This window comes from Centropristis striata, chromosome 7 (assembly GCF_030273125.1).
Source record: "Centropristis striata isolate RG_2023a ecotype Rhode Island chromosome 7, C.striata_1.0, whole genome shotgun sequence".
Taxonomy (NCBI): Eukaryota; Metazoa; Chordata; class Actinopteri; order Perciformes; family Serranidae; genus Centropristis; species Centropristis striata.
Window position 1 is genome coordinate 21,862,146 of NC_081523.1, and position 19,148 is coordinate 21,881,293.

At 37.7% G+C, this 19,148-nt stretch overlaps 2 protein-coding genes across 2 annotated transcripts in view; both read left to right on the top strand.

The window, feature by feature from the left end:
• Positions 1-149: 149 nt before the first annotated feature.
• On the top strand, positions 150-9,297 carry fbxo4 (F-box protein 4). Its single transcript, XM_059337984.1, has 7 exons — positions 150-652; positions 2,681-2,955; positions 3,044-3,264; positions 3,627-3,702; positions 3,793-3,965; positions 4,745-4,971; positions 5,077-9,297. The coding sequence occupies exons 1-7, from the start codon at positions 488-490 to the stop codon at positions 5,167-5,169; spliced, it is 1,230 nt and encodes a 409-aa protein (XP_059193967.1). The 5' UTR covers positions 150-487; the 3' UTR covers positions 5,170-9,297.
• Positions 9,298-16,029: 6,732 nt separating this feature from the next.
• ghra (growth hormone receptor a) overlaps positions 16,030-19,148 on the top strand; it is a 32,761-nt gene continuing 29,642 nt past the window's right edge. Inside the window, exon 1 of the mRNA XM_059336580.1 lies at positions 16,030-16,377. The gene's annotated coding sequence lies outside the window, so the exon portion shown is untranslated. The remainder of the gene's footprint in view (positions 16,378-19,148) is intronic.

Sequence of the window (19,148 nt, forward strand, 5' to 3'; positions counted from 1 at the left end):
TGTATGAGGATTAAAGGGATAGTTTGTGCATTATTATACAAAACTTGTTGTTTTGTTGTAATTTAATAACTTCAGTATTCTTTATCAAAATTATTTTAATAACTTTTTGTCATGAGGGTCCATAGATGCTGTGTGCAAAGTTTGGTGCAAAACGATGAAATTGCCTCAGATGAGTTCGAAAAAGTAGGTTTGCGACTGTTCAGGCAGTGTAAAATGCGATCATTTGGGACAAAGAATAAAAATAAAGAATCATTCAAAATACAATAGGGACCTCGCAGGTCGTTGCCTGCTCGGGCCCTAAATAATATGCCTAAATATAGCTGCAGGTTATGGTAGAACTACAACACCCACAATTCCCTGCCACCGCCAGCAACAAGGAAGTGTGATCGATCGGTAAACGTCAAATATGTTGACATCTCTCCTGTGGTAGCCTACGCGTCAAAGTGTTTTAGTAGCTGTCCGCATAATATTGCTCACATCTTAAGTCATGGCAGGAAAGACCCAGGAGCTTAACGAATCCGTAGTGATCCGCAGCCTCAGGCGGTTCAGAGACAGGTATTTCTCAAACAGTGGGAAAGTTCATAAAGACAACCTGACGCCTGCAGAAGGTACAGGAGGAGAGACACAACCGGGATTTCTGGACATCTTACCTGTGAGTCACCATACAATAGTCCAAAACTATACATTTAATGGCCGTGTATCCTACATGTATCTTATAAACAGGAAGGAAGATGTCCGGTTAAAATAAAGCGTTTGTACCATAGACTGTATAAAGGTTTGTACAAGTTTGCCTCTTTCACATTGCCGTACAAAGTCCGACTCTTGGAGCCATAGGAGATACAGGTTATTATATTATACTAATAATTATTATGTAATTATAATTTAATTATTATTAATACTAATAATAAGTATTATATTGTTACTATTAGTCTTATTGAAATTATTGTTACCCCTTTACATAGACTGTATTTATGATTGGAAATATAAAATAAAAAAAATATATAGCCTATATATATATATATTTTTTTTTTTTTTTAAACTAACTTTTATTTTTTTTTATTTTTTTTTAATCATTGCACTTAAGTTAATCTACCATTTACTTGATCATGTCATGGTACTTCCTGCTTCATTACTCTAAAGAGGGTCACGTGTCTGCCAGTGTATTCTTGCAGATTCCCATCTACTACTCCAACAACTACTCTACCTGAAAACAGCTAAAACATTAAACTGCTGTTAACTTGTTCATGCACATATTAATCCAATATGTTTATATTAATAGACAGGAACTATTCTGCTTGTATAATGAATATTTACAGTTATTTATTGCGCCCACGCAAGGTAAGGATGACCCGACTACATTGTCCCCCACATGACTGTTTGTACTAGGCTAAGGAATTATCTCTGGAGACTACTTAATCAGACACTGACTCCGTTTTGTAGTATTGGGAAGTTGACCCTTCTTTATATTTCAGGCAGAACCAGAGGTTAGCCCGAGCCAGACACCATCTGGCCTTTTCATGATGTCACTGAAATATTTGTCCTAGCTGCTAATTTCGGACTGAGACAGAGCCCAGAAAACACCTGAAATCATGACATGACATTGTATATTCCATAATTTCATGTATTTATGTTACATGCATGATTGCAGAGGTTGCATTAGACCGGGCTCTGGGAGTAATCCATAATAGACTAAGCCTGTTTCCATCACATTCCCATTTTCATGTCTCTTTCCCCTCCTGGCCCAGCATCCTGCTTCTCAGGCAAACTTTCCCGTGATGATAACCTTCAATGAACTTAACTTCTGTGTCTGGAATGTTGATAGTTTTATCCTAAAAACACAATATTTCCACAAGTCAGTGCATGTATATTTGATTACCTTCACATAGGAGACTCAAGTCAAGTCAAGTGAGGTCGTCAAATAAATTAGGCTGTATATCATCATGCAACCAAATACTATAGAAATTTAGAAGTTTACTGCATTTCCTCAGAATGCATTCTCCTCTAACATACTCGTATACTATCAATTCAGTAACATGTTAAATGCCAGGTTTTTCAAATCCTTTTGTGTATCCTATTTTTTCTAATATATCAATTTTAGATGAAAAAACAATGAAATTCAATGATCACCAGTGTAGCGTCCAACATACTGAATTTTTAAGCTTGAATGAAAATAGACCCTTTCTATGTGGATTGTGCCCCGATTTTGCACCACTATGACTATGAAAAGGAACTCAGAAGGCAGCTTTCCTAAACAAATATATTTATTGAAAAATACTGAACATTATTATACATAATACAGAAATGAAACTAAATAAATAAATAAAAAATGCTCAATAGCTAAATAAACCAGAGTACTGTCTGTTCAGTTGCTGAATATTTCAATAAAGAATAAATAAAAATAAAATGAATGCTTACTACCATTTCTAAATTACCCCAATTCTCCATTATTTAAAAAAGTTTTCATATTGGTGTATATTGGAAAACATATACTCTGATACCAATAGACACTGATATGTCTGTGATGGGCCAATATCAGCCTATAAAGTAAATGAATCAGTCAGGCTTTAGTATTTTTATTTATAACAGATGAGCTGATGTCAGTGATTGTCCAGCATTTCCTACCTGTCTCCATACTTGACACTTTTCATCATCATTTCAAATCCTATCCTCCCTCTTTAAGGTGGACATACACTTCCTGATCATGACCTTTTTGTCTCCTGCGGACATCTGCTGCCTGGGAGCAACCAGTCGGTACTGGAGGGCCGTGGTTAGAGATCCATTGCTGTGGAGATACTTCCTGCTCAGGGACATGCCATACTGGCCCTCCATTGATCATGTGAGCATGCCTCAACTGGAGTTATTGGATGTGCCGCTAGTCAATGAAGATGAGAGTCTGGATGATAGAGAAGAAGGGGATGACAAAGGGATGGAATCGAAAGTTGACTACATGTCAGAGTGGGTATCTTCTGTTGTCGTCATCAAGGTCAGTTGTTTACAGTTTGTTAGTCAAAAATGTTTTTGACCACTATTTTTGTCTCCTCAGATACCTGAAAGGCTGTCCGTCCTGCAGACAACAATGGCTTCCTTCACGGCCTGCATATGAGGTCGTGACCTCGTTTCTTCAGTCGCTGGTGTCCCCATCCGAACCACGTTATGCCATGTTTGGCCCTGGCATGGAACAGCTGGATGTCTCTTTAGTCACAAGGCTCATGTATGCTCCAGATGTGCTTCCTGTGACAGGCACTCCTCAAAGACAGATAAATGGTGAGATAACATTGATGTTGAGTGCATCTGATGATGAAAGCTGAGCTCCTACCAGTCCTTTCTCATCATTGATAAGAAAGTGATGAAACTATTTCTTAATCAGTTTTAAAGTCCAGCTTCTTCTTAAAATAAATGAGATGCCACTGGAATCAGACTGCTGTATACACAAACTACAAATATTGAGTAAGGGCAACTCAAACAGGATTCAAATTATTAATAAAAAATCACATTCTCTTAGTTGTTGTTGTTGTTGTATGTTTATTTGACCGCCACTAGATGACAGTATTGACCCTTATATCACTAGTTACTATCAGCTGGGATGCTCCAAGAACCTAACCCAACCTTTGTTTTTTTTATTCTAGGTATTGGCTCAGGGATCAGTTACATGTTCAACAATCAACACAAATTTAATATCCTGACTCTGTACTCAACCAATAGGTTAGCACTTTGAATTTTAAGTTACCACATGATTTCCAATTATTATCTGTTTCTGCATATTTATCAAGCTTTGTGTGTTTGTGTGTGCAGGGCAGAGAGGGAAAGAGCCAGAACTCAACAGCAGAGCATCAATAATAAACTTTTTACCTTTGAAGGAACCAATGATTCAGGACTTCCAATCTACAGTCCTGCTCCTCAGGTCCAGCAAGTGTGCCAGGTGGTGGATGGTTTCATCTATGTAGCCAATGCAGAGCCTGAGAAAGGTAAGATAAGAGGACATGTCTTTTTGCAGCTTTTACTTCTCTGCTAACACCATTTCAAATCAGGCACATTGTTTCTTGCAAACTGTTCTCATTCACTGTTGGTTCTTCCAAAAAATAATGCTGTATAATTTGTGAGCTTGGCTAAACTTAACCAAGAAGTTTTGATGGCTAAATCTAACCAACCACAATGTATAGCCGTTTCACGATGTTAAGCACATTTTTAAAACAACAGGTCTTACATGTTTTAAAACAGTCACATGTTGTAAATAGCAACTGTTTGTAATGTTACATATTTTTAAGATACAAACTGTTGTATGTGGATGCATTGTTGAGGACTGAAAGATTTGGAAAAAATATGAAATTTGAATATTTTGACCGATTTTAATATATTACATGATATTGGAAGGAATGGTTGTTTTTGCCTCATTACTTTCATTTACATTGAAAAATATATTAAGTTATGTTAATTATTATGTTTTGTGAGGATATGTATCAAAAAAAGATCTTTTCATAAGACTGTAGAATAACATTTGTTGGTTGGGACATCACCAAAACAAGGCCCAGGAACAGCAAACAACAAAAACCAAAGCACCATACTTAATGCCATAGAATGGTCTTTTGACACCTATTTTGCCTTTGACAAATTCACCTCCAGCAATTTGGATATTGCACTCATCAAAATTGGGATTTAGCAAAAAATCTGATGAATTGTGAACAGCCCTAAAGTTGTTTCTTGTCATATAAGGTATCAACATAGAACATTTGCATGTGTTCAATAGGTGAGAGGGAGTCGGAGGTGGCTCAGATTCGGGCTGTGATGAGTTGTGCTGAGGGTTCAGCATCCAGACCTCTGCTGGTGCTCTCCTGTGTTTCCAGAGAAGAACCGGAAGCAATCAGTGCAACCAGCCTGCAAAGTTCAAACAGCAGAAACAGGACCAGGTGGCGAACTCCCTGTGTTGCCATGGCAAAGAGACTCGGGCTACCACAGCTGGCTAACCCCTGGATGGTAATTGTCTGGCATTTGATCAACTGTAATCACTACATTTGTATCCATCCAGTGTCAATTTGAGGAGATGTTCAATCTGTGTTTGTGTCTCTCTTGCTTATTCAGGTTCAGGACACAGTAGCAGAATCCCTGTCAGGTCTTCTAGATGGCATTTCCTGGCTGCTGAGATGTTCTGGAGTCAAACTCCATGGTAGCTAATTTAAAGTTATCTAACTTCTTCTGCTGCCAGATGAATGAAAACCACAGACCTCACTGCTGCGTCATCCTGACATCCTAATGAGACACACTACGGTATTTCCGAGTAATGTATACCACATGTGCACTGAATTTCTATGGACTGGCAGTGGGATTTAATGAATTGGATCAGCAGTAGAACTCATGGGTTTCTAACTATTATTATTGATCCAAGAAAATGAGAGCGGCTCCATTCTTATTTACAGAAAGAGACATTTGAAAGAGTTACATATAAACTGGGGTTGTTGAGCACTTAGCTCTATGGAGCTGCTGGGTAATACATGCCTTGCTTAAAGTAAAAAACAAACAAACAGACTTGACTACAAGACTAGCGGTATAATCTACACCCACACATTACAATGTTATGTTAATTATTTTAATTAAGGCACTTTAATTCGTGCGGCATATCATGACATGTGTTTACAATTGACTACTGCTAATCAGGTGGCCCACTGTTATAGAGATTGTCATTTTTTTTACATGACATTTTTTTATTCACTGCTCATAAAAACCTGACACAACTTTTTATTTTACGTTTAAGTGTGTGCCAACAACCTTCCAACAGAAAGTCAGCTTTTAAAACTTGATGATCAATGCTATGATGTGATTTTTATACCCAAACTACAACACAAGCAATTTAATTTCTTTACTTTATTTTGAATAATATATGTTTATGCAATGTATAAATGTTGTTTTTTGATAAATGCTATATGCTCTTCTGATTTTAAATGATTATCGTTTGCGGCACAATTAATTTGTTTTGCAAATGGTTTCAAAATGACAGATTTTTCTTGGAGTGGATGAGTTACATATTCAGTCTCTAACACCACTGATAACTTTATTAAATGTTTGTTAAATAACTAGTAAATTGCTGTTAAGTAATCACAACGAAGAATATAGTTTTTGTATTTTTTTCTTTTCATCCTTTTTTTCCTCCGTTCATCGTTTTATCTTGTGCACATATGCACAAATTTAAACTCTTTTGAGCAGTGGAAGGTATTTCATTCCCCTTCCTTTACTTTCCTCTGAGGTCAGTCCTGGCAGGAATAGTTGAGTCCACATCTATATGTCAGCAAAAGAGGAAGAATATCCAGTTTTGGCCACCAGAGAGTGCTAGTTGTAGCTGTTTGGTTCAGTGCTTGGTTACTACTGCCTTTCTAGCTGCCTTGACTGTTTGTCTGGTAAGTGAAAGGCTGCCATGACCATAGAGATATGAAATGTGAGAAATAATCTTTAAACATAGTTATACCATAATCACAGCAGGACTAGAGGACAGCAGTGTTGGTAAGGAAACATTTGTATTGGCACTAAATTACCTTCCATTTCTAACAGACTACTTAAACAGAAATTACAATAATTTGATATCTGAACCAATACAGGCATCTGCTTACAATATATTAAGTTTATCTTTTTTTTTTACTCTAAATGGCATCATAATTAACAAAATGAACATCATGTTGTACTGAAAACTTGAAACCAGTGATTAAGACTATAAACTCATTAAGAAAATATTTACTGAGGTAATGAATCAACTGAAAGCTAGGGACAATTTCTCATGGACTTCTTCACAATCCAACTTCTTTTGGGAACCATTGGAGTTGCCCCCTGCTGGCCATTACAAAGAATGCAGGTTTGTATTGGCTTTACTTCCAAGACCGAGAGGTTGCTGCTTGATTTTCAAAACTAACTGATATATGTAATCTGTTTTTAATTTTCAGAGTGTTTACTTTAAATAGACTAGCACAGCGGACTAGTTTATAACTAATACAAGGTGCTAGTCAGCTGCGCTAATACTTAAATTAACTCATTAGAAAGCCAGATGTCTAACTGATACCTAACTAACAAATGGGGGTAAATGCATAATCAATTTTTCTGTAGATTTCGAAACTGAATAAAATGTGAGGATTAGTCATAAGGTCTCCACTTTGAGATAGACCCCCCTGTCCCCACTGACCCTGGATCTCCCGCCATAAAGGGTTTTTTTGTTTTGGAGTGTTCTACTGTTATTAATTCAGAGAATCAGTCCGTCTCCTAATAACATCAGTATGTGGCTTTGTAAGGCAGGCAATTGTAGACAATCTTGATTAGTCCTTCTAGACTGACATTGATTGAAATCAAATCAGTAACACTCTTAATTTCTGTTCTTGCATGTGTTGATTTCCATGATTGAGTTCCAGCACAATTACAGCACTTAAATGTGTCAGATAGTGTGTTTAGGTTTCAGGTGTTTGTCCATTGAAAATCACCTCCTGTTTCATATTCGATGTCCCTGCTGGCCATGTTCACATGTCCTAACGGCTTCATGTAAGGCATGACAAGATAATGTGCCTCACTGATGCGCTTTTGTTCTAGTCCCCTAGGTAACCATGAGTCTTTGGTATGTTCCCCCCAGCAGGCCTTCCATCAAAAGGTTCTTTTGTCTCAACAATCATTTTTAGAGACATACAGATTTAGAATAGGACCATGATTGGTGCAATTTAGGTGCATTAAGCTGAGCTGAATACTGCTGAAGCGGAGATTGATTTTTTTTTTTTCGTGAAATTTTAAGGGAAATGATGGACTCGGCCATGTGTGCGTGAGAGAGTTTCTGAGAGGCAGAATCTAACTTGTCATCTCAACTCATTGCTGTGTAGATAGGATGTATATCTCTTAGGTCCTCACTGCACAGTTATTTACCAACAATGTATGTTTCAATGTCCACCATCGTTCCTTCGGGTGCTGGAAATCCTTGCAAACACTTGAATTGGAATGTGATGTTTTCAAGGTTCAATCAGTGCTGTATTAAATGTTTTATTTTTTACAAAGCTGAACCAGGGACAAGCTTCATATATTGTCCCTAATTGCATTATACATAAAAGGTTTAATAAATGCTTGGACTATAAGTACTGTGTTTGAAACTGCTAATTATATATTAAATATATGTTATGCAAGTCTACTTACAAACAGGAAACACATTTGGTGACCCCTTTCTAGAATGCTGTCACAAAACATAACGTTGGTTGTTTGTAGCACAATAACATCTAATTTAATGTGATGAAGAAGTGTAATAATTATTATGTTGTGTATGCTCTATGTACTGTAGATTAATATGTAATATACCACAGATGTAAGGTGCTGGGATAGTTTGAAAATGCACGTTGATAATGCTTGAAAAAGGGCTTTAGTTTGACTTTGGAACCTGACTGTCCAACAATGAAGATGGACCACATTAAAAAAAATAGCACATAAACCACGGGAACCAGTTTTCTAGGTAGGAATGCAGGGAATAGCTGCTTAATCATTTGTTATTACTCTGTGATCCTCATGGAGCCATTTGGAGGTGAAGACCTTCTGCTGAGGAAGGACTGGCTCTGTCAGTGTGGGTGGTTATTTGGGTAGTTATAGTCTGAATGAATGAAAGTATGAATAAAGATGAAATACTTTTTTTGTGAATGCAGACTAAAGGGAATAAACTAGCCATGAAGTTACTGCTGCTTTGCAGCCAGGATATGTTGGATCCACTGCTGGAACTTGCTTGGATAAGATATTTTCAGAGACTTTTCATTTAGACTGCAGACTGTGGACCATTAGCACACATCCCTACATAATGATGGCTGGGGTTTGGTGGGGGAGGTTCCTGGGCCTTGTTTTGGAAGGTTGAATGAGTACCAGACCTCCAGCTGCTTCTTGTCTTCTGAAATCAAAAGGGGCCTCTGGGATATGATGTCACAAGGAAGAAACCTCTATTTACTGACCTAAAACAGTTTACAGAAGTCTGCAACAGTTTGTGGACAATTACCCTGCATGTACAATGTGTATAGAGACGCAAGGATGCAAATGCTATTTGGAAATAGTGTGCATATAAAAGGCAATAAAGTCAGAGACTGATTAAAAGGCTCTTCTTCTGTGCTTTGCAGCCTCTTAAACTTGGTGTCATACCAAATGTATGAGAGTTGTTCCTGTTTGATGAAGCAGAGTTTAATGCAGTTCAGTTTATAGCATTCTTTGCACAGCCTGTGGCAATAGAAAAAAGTAATCAGCACGTATTGCACAGCCAGTCTACTTACTTATGTAATATGCAGAATGTTTTGGCAGAGGTATTTCCTATATATTCCCAGAGGTTTCTCATGCTCAATGAAGCTTAAGTGTTCTTGCTGTTGGTTATGTATAGTATCTCGCTTTATGCCAGCAATGGCCTTATTTAAGTTGGTCAGCATTTGTGGAACAAGTCAAACATTGAATTTAGAGAACCATGTTTGCCAAGTACCATAATTGCAAAATAAATTATTCTTTTTACTAAAATTGGGACAGAAATTAATTCTCAATATACTTTTTGTTGATTACATTAAGAACTATTTCTGTACACCAACATAATAGATTTTGTGGACATTCTGAAAGCAATATATAACCCAATATAGATCTATATTTTTTGCAATTTCTTTTACCGTTGTCTTGCTTATACTATTATGTTTTGTTGAAAATATATAGTTTTATAGTTTGTAGTTTGTGATGGGAACACTTTATTATTAAAGTGGTGAATATAAAAATGTGGACAAAAAATGACATAGAAATACAAACAGCTATTTTAGAAAGTGTTTTGTTGTTGTTTTTTTCCTCTCATCACTTTGAGGTAAATGGCATGGATTTATAAACCTTAGTAAAGCATTTTTTTCACTTAAGATTACAAAAGAAAAGCATAGCTAATTGTTATTCAGTGTATCATTAAGTATATGTTATTCGTTATGAAGCAATAAAAACAGCTTGCCAAATGCCAAATTGCTATAAATCAATTGAGGATTTGGTACCGTGTCAATAACTGATAGACTTGAAAGAATAAACTCAGCTCTAACAGTCCAGAGTTAAATACGGTAATCATAGCAACCAACCCTGTCTCATCGTCTTTCTAAGACTCCTGCTTTTTACATCATCCCCTCCACCTTCCCCTATCCCCCTCTTCACCTTTGTCTCATCCCACCCTTTTCACTCTCTCCTCCTTTCATTAGAGTTAAGTCCCTGATTTGTATTCCACTATAACAGCCAAGATTAAAGTAGGCATTGAAAAAAAAACATCATTTGCATGATGCATTCACTGATTAGGCTAAGCGTCCCTCTTAATTGAGTTGTTTTGCACATGGTGGGGCTCTCATGCTGATACTCTGTGGATTTTACTCATCCCATGCAATCTCACCAATTCACTTCAATTTCCTCCCCACTTCAGTGCACCCACCCCACCTACCTCCTGCTGCCATATATATGACAGGTTAGAGGCTTGTAATACTGGATTAGGGTTCAGAAGTGTTAATAGTGAATTATTTGTGAATCCCTTTGAGTCCATCAGCAGCTCCATAATAAAGAAGATATGGAACCAGGAGCACAGTGATCTGTCCTTATATTGCTGTTGTTGTTGTTGTTGTTGTTGTTGTTTCTATGTGTGTGTGTGTGTGTGTGTGTGTGCGCGCGAGTGTGTTTGTGTGTTCCCCCTGTAGCCATCTCCTCTCTTTTATCCTAATCCAATAGGCAGCAGGGTGCTGACATAGTTGTGAATGGCCACACTTGGGATGTGAAACTGCACTAAATGCATTACAGGTGACTTGAAGGGGATGACACAAAGGACACTCTTTCATTATGTGGAAAATAAAAACAGACAGCCAAACACAAATAGATCCTACATGGCTATCGAAAGGCATGCTATTGTAGAAAACCAATTATGGGAATATGGCTGTGACTTATGTTGCCTGACGCAATGAGGCTCAGTTCAGCTGCTCAGAATCTGAAAACCAAACAAAGTTGTGAAACAAAATGACCATTTATAGTTATTACCTCAATTCTGATTTTAAAAAGTTCTAAAAATAAAAAAGGGTGGTGATATTTTGTTTCCTATTACCAACAAATTTCAACAACAACAATACATTGATGCTACAAACAAATATTGGATATGTAAAAGCCTTGAAAATGTCCAAACACAACACATTAAAATGGTGACATGCTTTCCCATTTACAGCAGCTATATATTTCCACTATTTTTCAAGAAATTTGTGCCTCATGTAGGAAAACATGATTTGTCAAAGAAAAGAAAAACATCCTGTTGACAATAGGACATCATATTTTTTTCATCTAAATGTTGTAGACAGTCACCGTGACCTCACCCAGTGGTTTGTGAAGCCTCAAGTTCAGCATTTCGGCAATCGCCATCTTGGTTTAAAGCCATTGCTATTTATTTCTTTTTTGCAACCAGCACATACACAGAATGGATCAGTAGCCAAAATGATGCTATGTCACCAGCTAACGCTAGCACTAGCTAGCTAGCTTGATTAGCAAGGGGCAATCTTTCTTCCAAATGAACAACTGACTCTTAAGAGTGTCTTTCAGTCGAACCAAACACTGCGTAAGACTGTAAGCGACAAAAATGTTCGAGTTAACTTTGATGAAGTATAAATAAAACCACACTTTGAAAGGGTCAAAGTTCAGTGCACTTTGGTAGTAGCCTGTCAAGGTAACCTCGCTTTAAAGCATACCCTGCTTTATTGTTTATTTTACTATAAATGGAAACATCATTTACAAAATGGTAATCATGCTAAATTGAAAATGACTTGAAACTTAAGATTTTAAACCATAAACTCATTATGAGAATGTTTACCGAGTTAATAAATCAAGTGAGAAGTCGGCTTATTTTCCTATTGACATAAGGCGTGTTTCCACTGATTACTTTTTGGAAAGCAGTGTTTTGGCTACGCCCACTAGTTAGGTCCCCTTCAGCCTCTGTTTCCATACAGGTACTTTTGTAGCGGCTTACCAACGGAGTTCGAATGTGACGTTAATAGATCAGCAACATTAACAGTGGTTGATTCTTGATTACAGCAGACTCACAGGGCAGAATTATCAACAAAAACACTTGCTTTGTGTCACTTAAAATGAAATCACTGAATATGTCAAAAGATGCAGTGGAGTTAGTTTCTCAAGTTTCTTTGCAAGAGATTGCGATTTGATTGATAGAATATTTAAATAGTGAGTGTTCTGAAACCTGCAACATCTGCTATAACAACACATAACAGATGACATACCCAATAACACCAGTGTTTACCAAGCATCCCACAGAGGGTGTAGCTGAGGAGGATAGGTTTAGGGGGACCCAGTTCAGCCCTCCAGTTAAGGTCCCGTGGCATAAGTCCAGGGGCCAGATGCATTGTTTTGTTGTCACATTCAATACAGCATAAGTCCACATGATCACTCAGAGCAAACAATCACAGGAATGAGTATTTCATAACAAAGGAACTAATTCAATGGGCGCCCCCTTTCTCCTCCAGTCAGGCCTCTCTGTCTGACCAATGCATGGACATGTTAAGGGGTCATTTAATGGTTTGCCGGGGCTTTTTCTGCTTGGTTATTAATGTCACAAAGTTGTAAATGTAGAAGTTAAAGAAGGAATTAAATCATTGTGCATATTTAAAGATGTACACAAAACTTGTAAACCTCTTTAAATATATTTCAATTATAGCTTGTTCTTCTGTGCTATACAAGTTATAAATTACATTATTTGTGCATTGAAGGACTGCGACCTTGGAGTCTCATTCAGTGTTTTTATCCACACTGCAGCTAGGACTTGGAAAAGCCTAGCCATAATTTGTGGACCTTGTAGATGAGAAGGAGACAGGGATATAAAAATACAAGGATGGCTGCGCTCAATACAGACAGGCCAATTCCATTTCTTTCCCCTAGCATCACAAATTATGTCAACAGTGCATTGGTGGAAAGGAAAAAACTACCCTTCCAGGCCTCATTTGTCTCTCTGTGTCTGTCAGCCTGTTTTTGTTTCTTTCTACAGCCGACCATGTTGATTACTATAGGATCCAGCTTATCATGTGTTCTTTGTACTATCCCCACTTCACTATCATGAACTGCAGTGTAGTGAAGGATAAAGGCTACTGAACTTGGTTGTTTATTAGTTTAACCTTTTAAACCTTACAGGCTGCAGTGGGCTCAGTTTTAATGCTATACTGTTTTAATGTAAAAGACCTAAATATTCTATTGGCACCAACCATGCCATGAAAGGGGGTGAAATAATGTACCAAAGTTAGGCTAAATTTTGGCAAGGGGAACATTTGCATGGCCATTTTCAAAGGGCTCCCATGACCACTGATCTCATATCTGAATCAATCTTATGTAGTTTTGGGCAAAATTCATGCATTATTCTCATGCAGTATAAATGTGTTATATTTACTACATAACATTAATTATACATTTAAATAGCTTTTCTATGTTTATATTGACAATAAGGGGGGTTCTAAGCTATTTCCAGGATAGAAGGGCTTGCCATCCAATTGCAAAAAAATCCACAATTCTTACAGAAATCTTCATAATGTTGGTCAGTGTGTCTCCATGTTGTATTTTGAGGGATTGTTGGTGATTTCAATAAATTCTTGTGGGGCCCAAAATTTTAAATTGTTGAATCAACTTATGAGACATAAGTAAGACTGGGAATGGATGTCATATACTCATATCATAACCATATCATACCTAAGGCTGCTGTGGCATCACTTCATTGATTTGCTGATATTGTGTTTAGTTACAGTGTTACTTGCAGCACATTGAGCTAATTCCAATTGTTTAATAGCTATTCTGTGTTGAGATTGTGCATTTATTTTAATACATGACTAATATCTTTCCAATACAATCTTGTGTTGTTCTTTCACATAACTAAAGACAATAGAAGTGTAAAAAAAAAAAGTTACATCAAATTATTCCAAGGGACATAAATAAGGGGTTTGTTTTTGTTTTGAGAACCTCTGGTTTAGAGAAAAGGCCTAATCAACTTTGTTGGCTGACACATGGTATAACTTAATAAGTGAGTGTAAGCAGAGTCGTGGTATTATGTAAAGTGATGTAATTTACAGCAGGATGTTATCATGCGAAATGAAACCCTGATGCTTTGACTTTATTACTGCAGTTGATGTTGCTTAAACTGATGGATGTACAGTATGCCTTGGGATGATCATTGATTAGAAGTATAATCCTGAAAAGAAAAACTACCACAAAGTCCACGCAGGCAAATACATACAGCAGCAGCAACAGTTGCGCATGGGCGTGTTTTTCTCTCACGTGTCGGGGCGGGCAGTCCATACTAATTGATGGCTCTTGGGTCTGGGATATACATCCACTGACAGCTGAAATTCTGGGCAAGCCTCTCAGAGCGTCACTTCTCCAGTGGACCCTCCACGTGAGATCACACAGACTATAGTTTAGACAGACGCAGCCATTCATAACAAGCTGCGTGTATAGTTCTCAGCATCAGCGCGAAATGAAGTAACATTTAGGTCACTTTATTTGGTAAAGTTAGACCCATATAAACCTTTCCAAAATCACACAAAGCTAACTTTCATATTACGCTCCTCAACCAGCTGCCATATAATCACACAAAAAATAATAATTACACTGCTGACTCTCTTTACAGAAGTCTGAAGGCAGCAGGTATCTGTTCCATCTGCAGTCTCTGATTGAAATGAATTTGCGCACCGACCAGGCACATTTACGCACGGCAGATCCGCTGGTTAAATTTTGTGCAACAAGCATATTGTTGCAAAACTAACAACAGAATCATTCGACCTCATGTGCACATAAAACTGGTTAATTATTCTACAAAAAACAAAAGACATTTTTGACAGGGTAACCGCTAAACTGTATCTCCATCCAAAGCCCCGAATAACCAGAACACGAATTGAGCGTCATCCTCTTCCCAAATCAAAGCAGCTCCGCAGATTTAGTTACAATATAGGCGAGTGGCTGTGATGGGAAACCGGTGGGGGGATATTACTAAGTACATTTACTCAACTACGGTACTCAAGTTTAATTCTGAGGTACTTGTAGCTAAATTGAGCATTTCCATTTTTTGTACTATCTGTATATTTCTACTCCACTACATCTTAGAGGCAAATATTGTCCTTTTACTCCACTACATTTAGCTGACAGCTTTAGTTACTAGTTACTTTTAAGGTCAAGATTTAACATGAAAAAGCATACAGTATGATCCTTTTTGAATGATTAAGCTTTCCTATAAATTAAACCACATTACAGTGAATTTAAATTAGCCATTTGATGCTGATATTTGTCTCTGACTTAAGTAAAGTTTGGAAAGCAGGATTCACTGAAGTAAGGGATCTGAAAACCTCTTTCACCACGATAACGAACAGCTCATGATAGCTCAATAGTTTAATTTCATACTGGTGTTCCCCCCAAAAATAAGTGTTATTCAAAAATCCTTATTTATTTGTGCATCATTAAAAGGCTTATGTTGCAATATGGAGATTAAAGAGGAAAAAAGGTGTCCTTGGTGTCCATGAGTACACAGAGCAGCAACAACCCACTATAAATTCATGGAGCTAAGGTGATAAAAACAATCGACAGGTGCTGATGCTGCAGTATCTGAAGCATGACACGTCACTATTAAAACACTGGACAAAACATTTCAAAACGTGCCATGTGATTTATTTCTATTTTTGAAAACATTTAATCTCAACTAATTCTCAACAAGCACTTGCATTTAACAACCCTAACACGTTTTCTGCGTTTTTGTCCTAAAAAAATAAAATAAAAAGTAACATGCATGCACAGAACATCAGCATCACACTTCTAGGTTTAAATTTGAAATATGCTCTATCAAAATCCCTTTACATTATTGTGTTATGGTTTCTCCAATGAAATATTCTAATAAAAAGCTTATTCGCTTCTCCATTGAAAATTTACCAGAGAGCGTGGCAGCAGGCAGCTCCTTTGGGGTTTTATTTTGGAAGTTTTCTCCCGGCAGTCTTTCGGTGCTGCTGTCCTCGCTGTGGTCATAATGGAGCAGATTGGATTGTTGGCGGATGAGGGCGCTTCACCGCCATTTGAAACACACACACATAGACACACACTGGCTGTGTCTGAGCTAAACGCTTGTAGCCCTGAAAGTAGACTTGATGATGAACTGAGCAGCAGACAGGAGAAACATTTTGAAATCGAAAGCGACACGGTTAGATTTATTCAATGATCGGGTGATGTGACGACCCTGATCGGAGAGATCTGACCGGGCTGAGAAGGCTGAAGTGAAGAAGCAGGACTTTTCGTGGCTGTTGGTGCTCAAGCTGGCCATCAGATGACCAAGTTCTGAAAAGTCGATCTGCGCTGTCTTTGCAGTTTTTCAGCTCGAGACTTCGGAAATAAGTAAGTGCGTGTATGTCTTTTTAAAGTGCATCTGTGTTTGCGTTCACCCAGATCTCCAAAACTCCATGTGTTCGGCAGCTTACTCGAGGAAACTTTTCTAAATTTGCATTACGTTTTTTTTTTTTTTTTAAGATTTCAGGCTGCAAAAATCTTTTCGCCCAATCACAAACATTTAGTATGTTGATACTGCTTGATGCAATGTTCACTGATAATTAAAGCCTGCATACGTACGACAGAAACTTAAGGTTGTCTAAAATTCCGCAGCAACTTTCTTTTATTTTGAAGGAACTGGAGCCAGCTATTGGATTCATACTGGTTAAATGACTTTAAAGTACAATGCTACAACTACTACAATGTTGATTCATTTAGTGCCTCAGATTACATGACTACATTAATTCAGTGACAATCATTACCATCCAGTCTCGCCTAAAACAGCAGTTTCACAGTTTGTATGTTTTTTCTCTCCATATGTGTTGCATTTCTTCCCACTGCATCAGCATTTTCCAGTTGTTAAAGCTTCCTATGTCAGCTTCTCCTCCCAGTATGTATTGTCTTTGTCAGTGATTATCTGACAGTTGTACTGACCACAGAAAAAACACTTTTGCTCCATTGCTGTTTTAATCAGAAAGCACATCACATATGATGAGATGCAAACTTAGACCACACTCCTCCTCTCAGGAGAGTTTTTAAAAATGGCTTTTCACCTTCATCTGTCACCCGAGACTGACCGATACTGGATATTTGGGGCTGATACTGATATTGAAATTAGGGAGGAAAAAACTATTCTGATATTGATATATAAGCCTATATTGTGTATTTTGCAATGATGCCTCAAATGTGGTTGTTAAATACCAAGATATGTAATGGAGGATATTTCACAGTTTGTTTTAATTATAATAGTCATTAGAAATAACTGGATGAAGTAGGTGAAAGTGAACTAGTCCCACATCTGACAAACTGTGTTATGCCAAGTTGTTCTTGAATTATTTGCTGTACTTATGGCTAATATTGGTACGATGATAGTCTGGAGCACATTTTCTTGCTATCTGCATTTTGAGGTATTCAGGTTTTGCTTAATTTTTTTGTTTGTATTGTTTAGCAGTAGAGTAGTTAATTCCTTAAGAAAAATAAAAAGTGCACAATTGAGCCTCCTATTTTAGTTTAGATTTTTTAAATTAAATGTTTTTTTCCTTTCTTTTCAGATTATTCTTTTTATCAAAATCACATCACATAGCTTTATAAAATGCTGCATGTTCATTACCTCCCTTGGATGGTGTTATCTTAGATCCGTTTTATGACACTATGTAATATAAAGCACATAACCTCTTTTTTTAAGACCACATATTATATATAGCTGAGTCATATTTAATAGGATTTATTCTTGCAAACGTTGCTCAGTAAATTCTAATGCAGAGAAACTGCATGAGAAGGGACAATCATAATGACAGCTATTTTAGCGTCCACAAGGTAGCTAAGGTAGGAGATGTTTTAATAGATGAGGTGAGTAGTTTTAAGAGACGTTGGTTCAGTTTAGGTTCTGTCTCAGTGTTCACCACACTCCCACATGCAACATTAAGTACTGCTCTAATGTTCTATACCCTTTGACAGCTCAACAGCACTCTGGGAACCATTAGATTTTACACACATCCATGTGCACTTTTTCTTCAGTGATGTGTGTGGCTGTCATGGTGTGTGTGTGTCTGACAGCAGGGGAGAAACAGCAGGATATAGTGCAAATAGAAATGCTTCACATTTAGTCCTCCAAAACAACAAATGGGTTGATTCTTTATTTTTTCACATAGGATTAGACTCTCCAACAATCAGCACTGAATGTGTTGCATTCATTTAAACAAAATCCAGATTAGCACACTTGTGACTGTCAATTAGTTTGAATTAATTCTCTCTGAAATGACCAATAGTGGCAACCGGTTATTTTAATCATGTCGAGCAGCAGCAACAGATAAAAAAAGTAAAAAAAAATTAGCTTGACAGCTATTAGTTATTATATTTTCGCACACTGTTGCATGCCCATGCGTGCACACATGCAGTGTGGAATGCTGCAAAGCAGACATTTTCCACAAAGATCAGTTTTCAGATGTGTGCAGCACACACTTTTTCTCTGTTTCTGCTCGACTCACTTTCTTGCTCGCACTCTTTACCTTTCTTGTTCTTGCTCCGATACACAAACTTGATTTTATACATACACATGCATGCACACAAACACCCACTCTTCTTCTTCCCTGGCTTACCACACGCACGCACGCACACACACACACACACACACACACACACACACACACACGCACACAGCGTAGCAGGGTTTGCAGATGTGTGTCCTGATCTCCTTCCAGCACAGGCTCTCTTCATGCCAGTGTGCTGACTCTGAGTTTTCCACTCTCCTCTTATGAAATAAGAGTCAGAGACATTAGAGCCATCCAGTAGCCAGATCTGAATGCCTGGGAGCGCACACAGACGCACATGCACACAAGTTAAAAATTATTTTTGCACCACAGACACACACAGCCACCACAGGTTAATTAATTTATGCAAATACACCAAACACTTAAAGGCCTCTTGGACACAGCTGGATGAGCTGCAGTTTTCGGGGTCCCGCCTCCTGTCTGTGTGGACTCTTTCTCACCGCCAGTGTCTGGTGTGACGTGCAGACTCATGTTGAAGTCTGTGGTATGTTTACTTAAATTTTGTTTATTTTAAAGAAAGAGGTTAGTGGTGAAGGGGAAAGTCGAGGGCAGAACATCTATTTGCATGAT

What these genes read in the sequence shown, in the direction of transcription:
- fbxo4 (XM_059337984.1), top strand. Translation starts at nt 488, where the DNA reads ATGGCAGGAAAGACCCAGGAGCTTAACGAATCCGTAGTGATCCGCAGC. An exon ending in GATTTCTGGACATCTTACCT is followed by an intron (nt 653 to 2,680) that starts GTGAGTCACCAT and finishes TCCCTCTTTAAG; the next exon opens with GTGGACATACACTTCCTGAT. An exon ending in ACTCTGTACTCAACCAATAG is followed by an intron (nt 3,703 to 3,792) that starts GTTAGCACTTTG and finishes TTGTGTGTGCAG; the next exon opens with GGCAGAGAGGGAAAGAGCCA.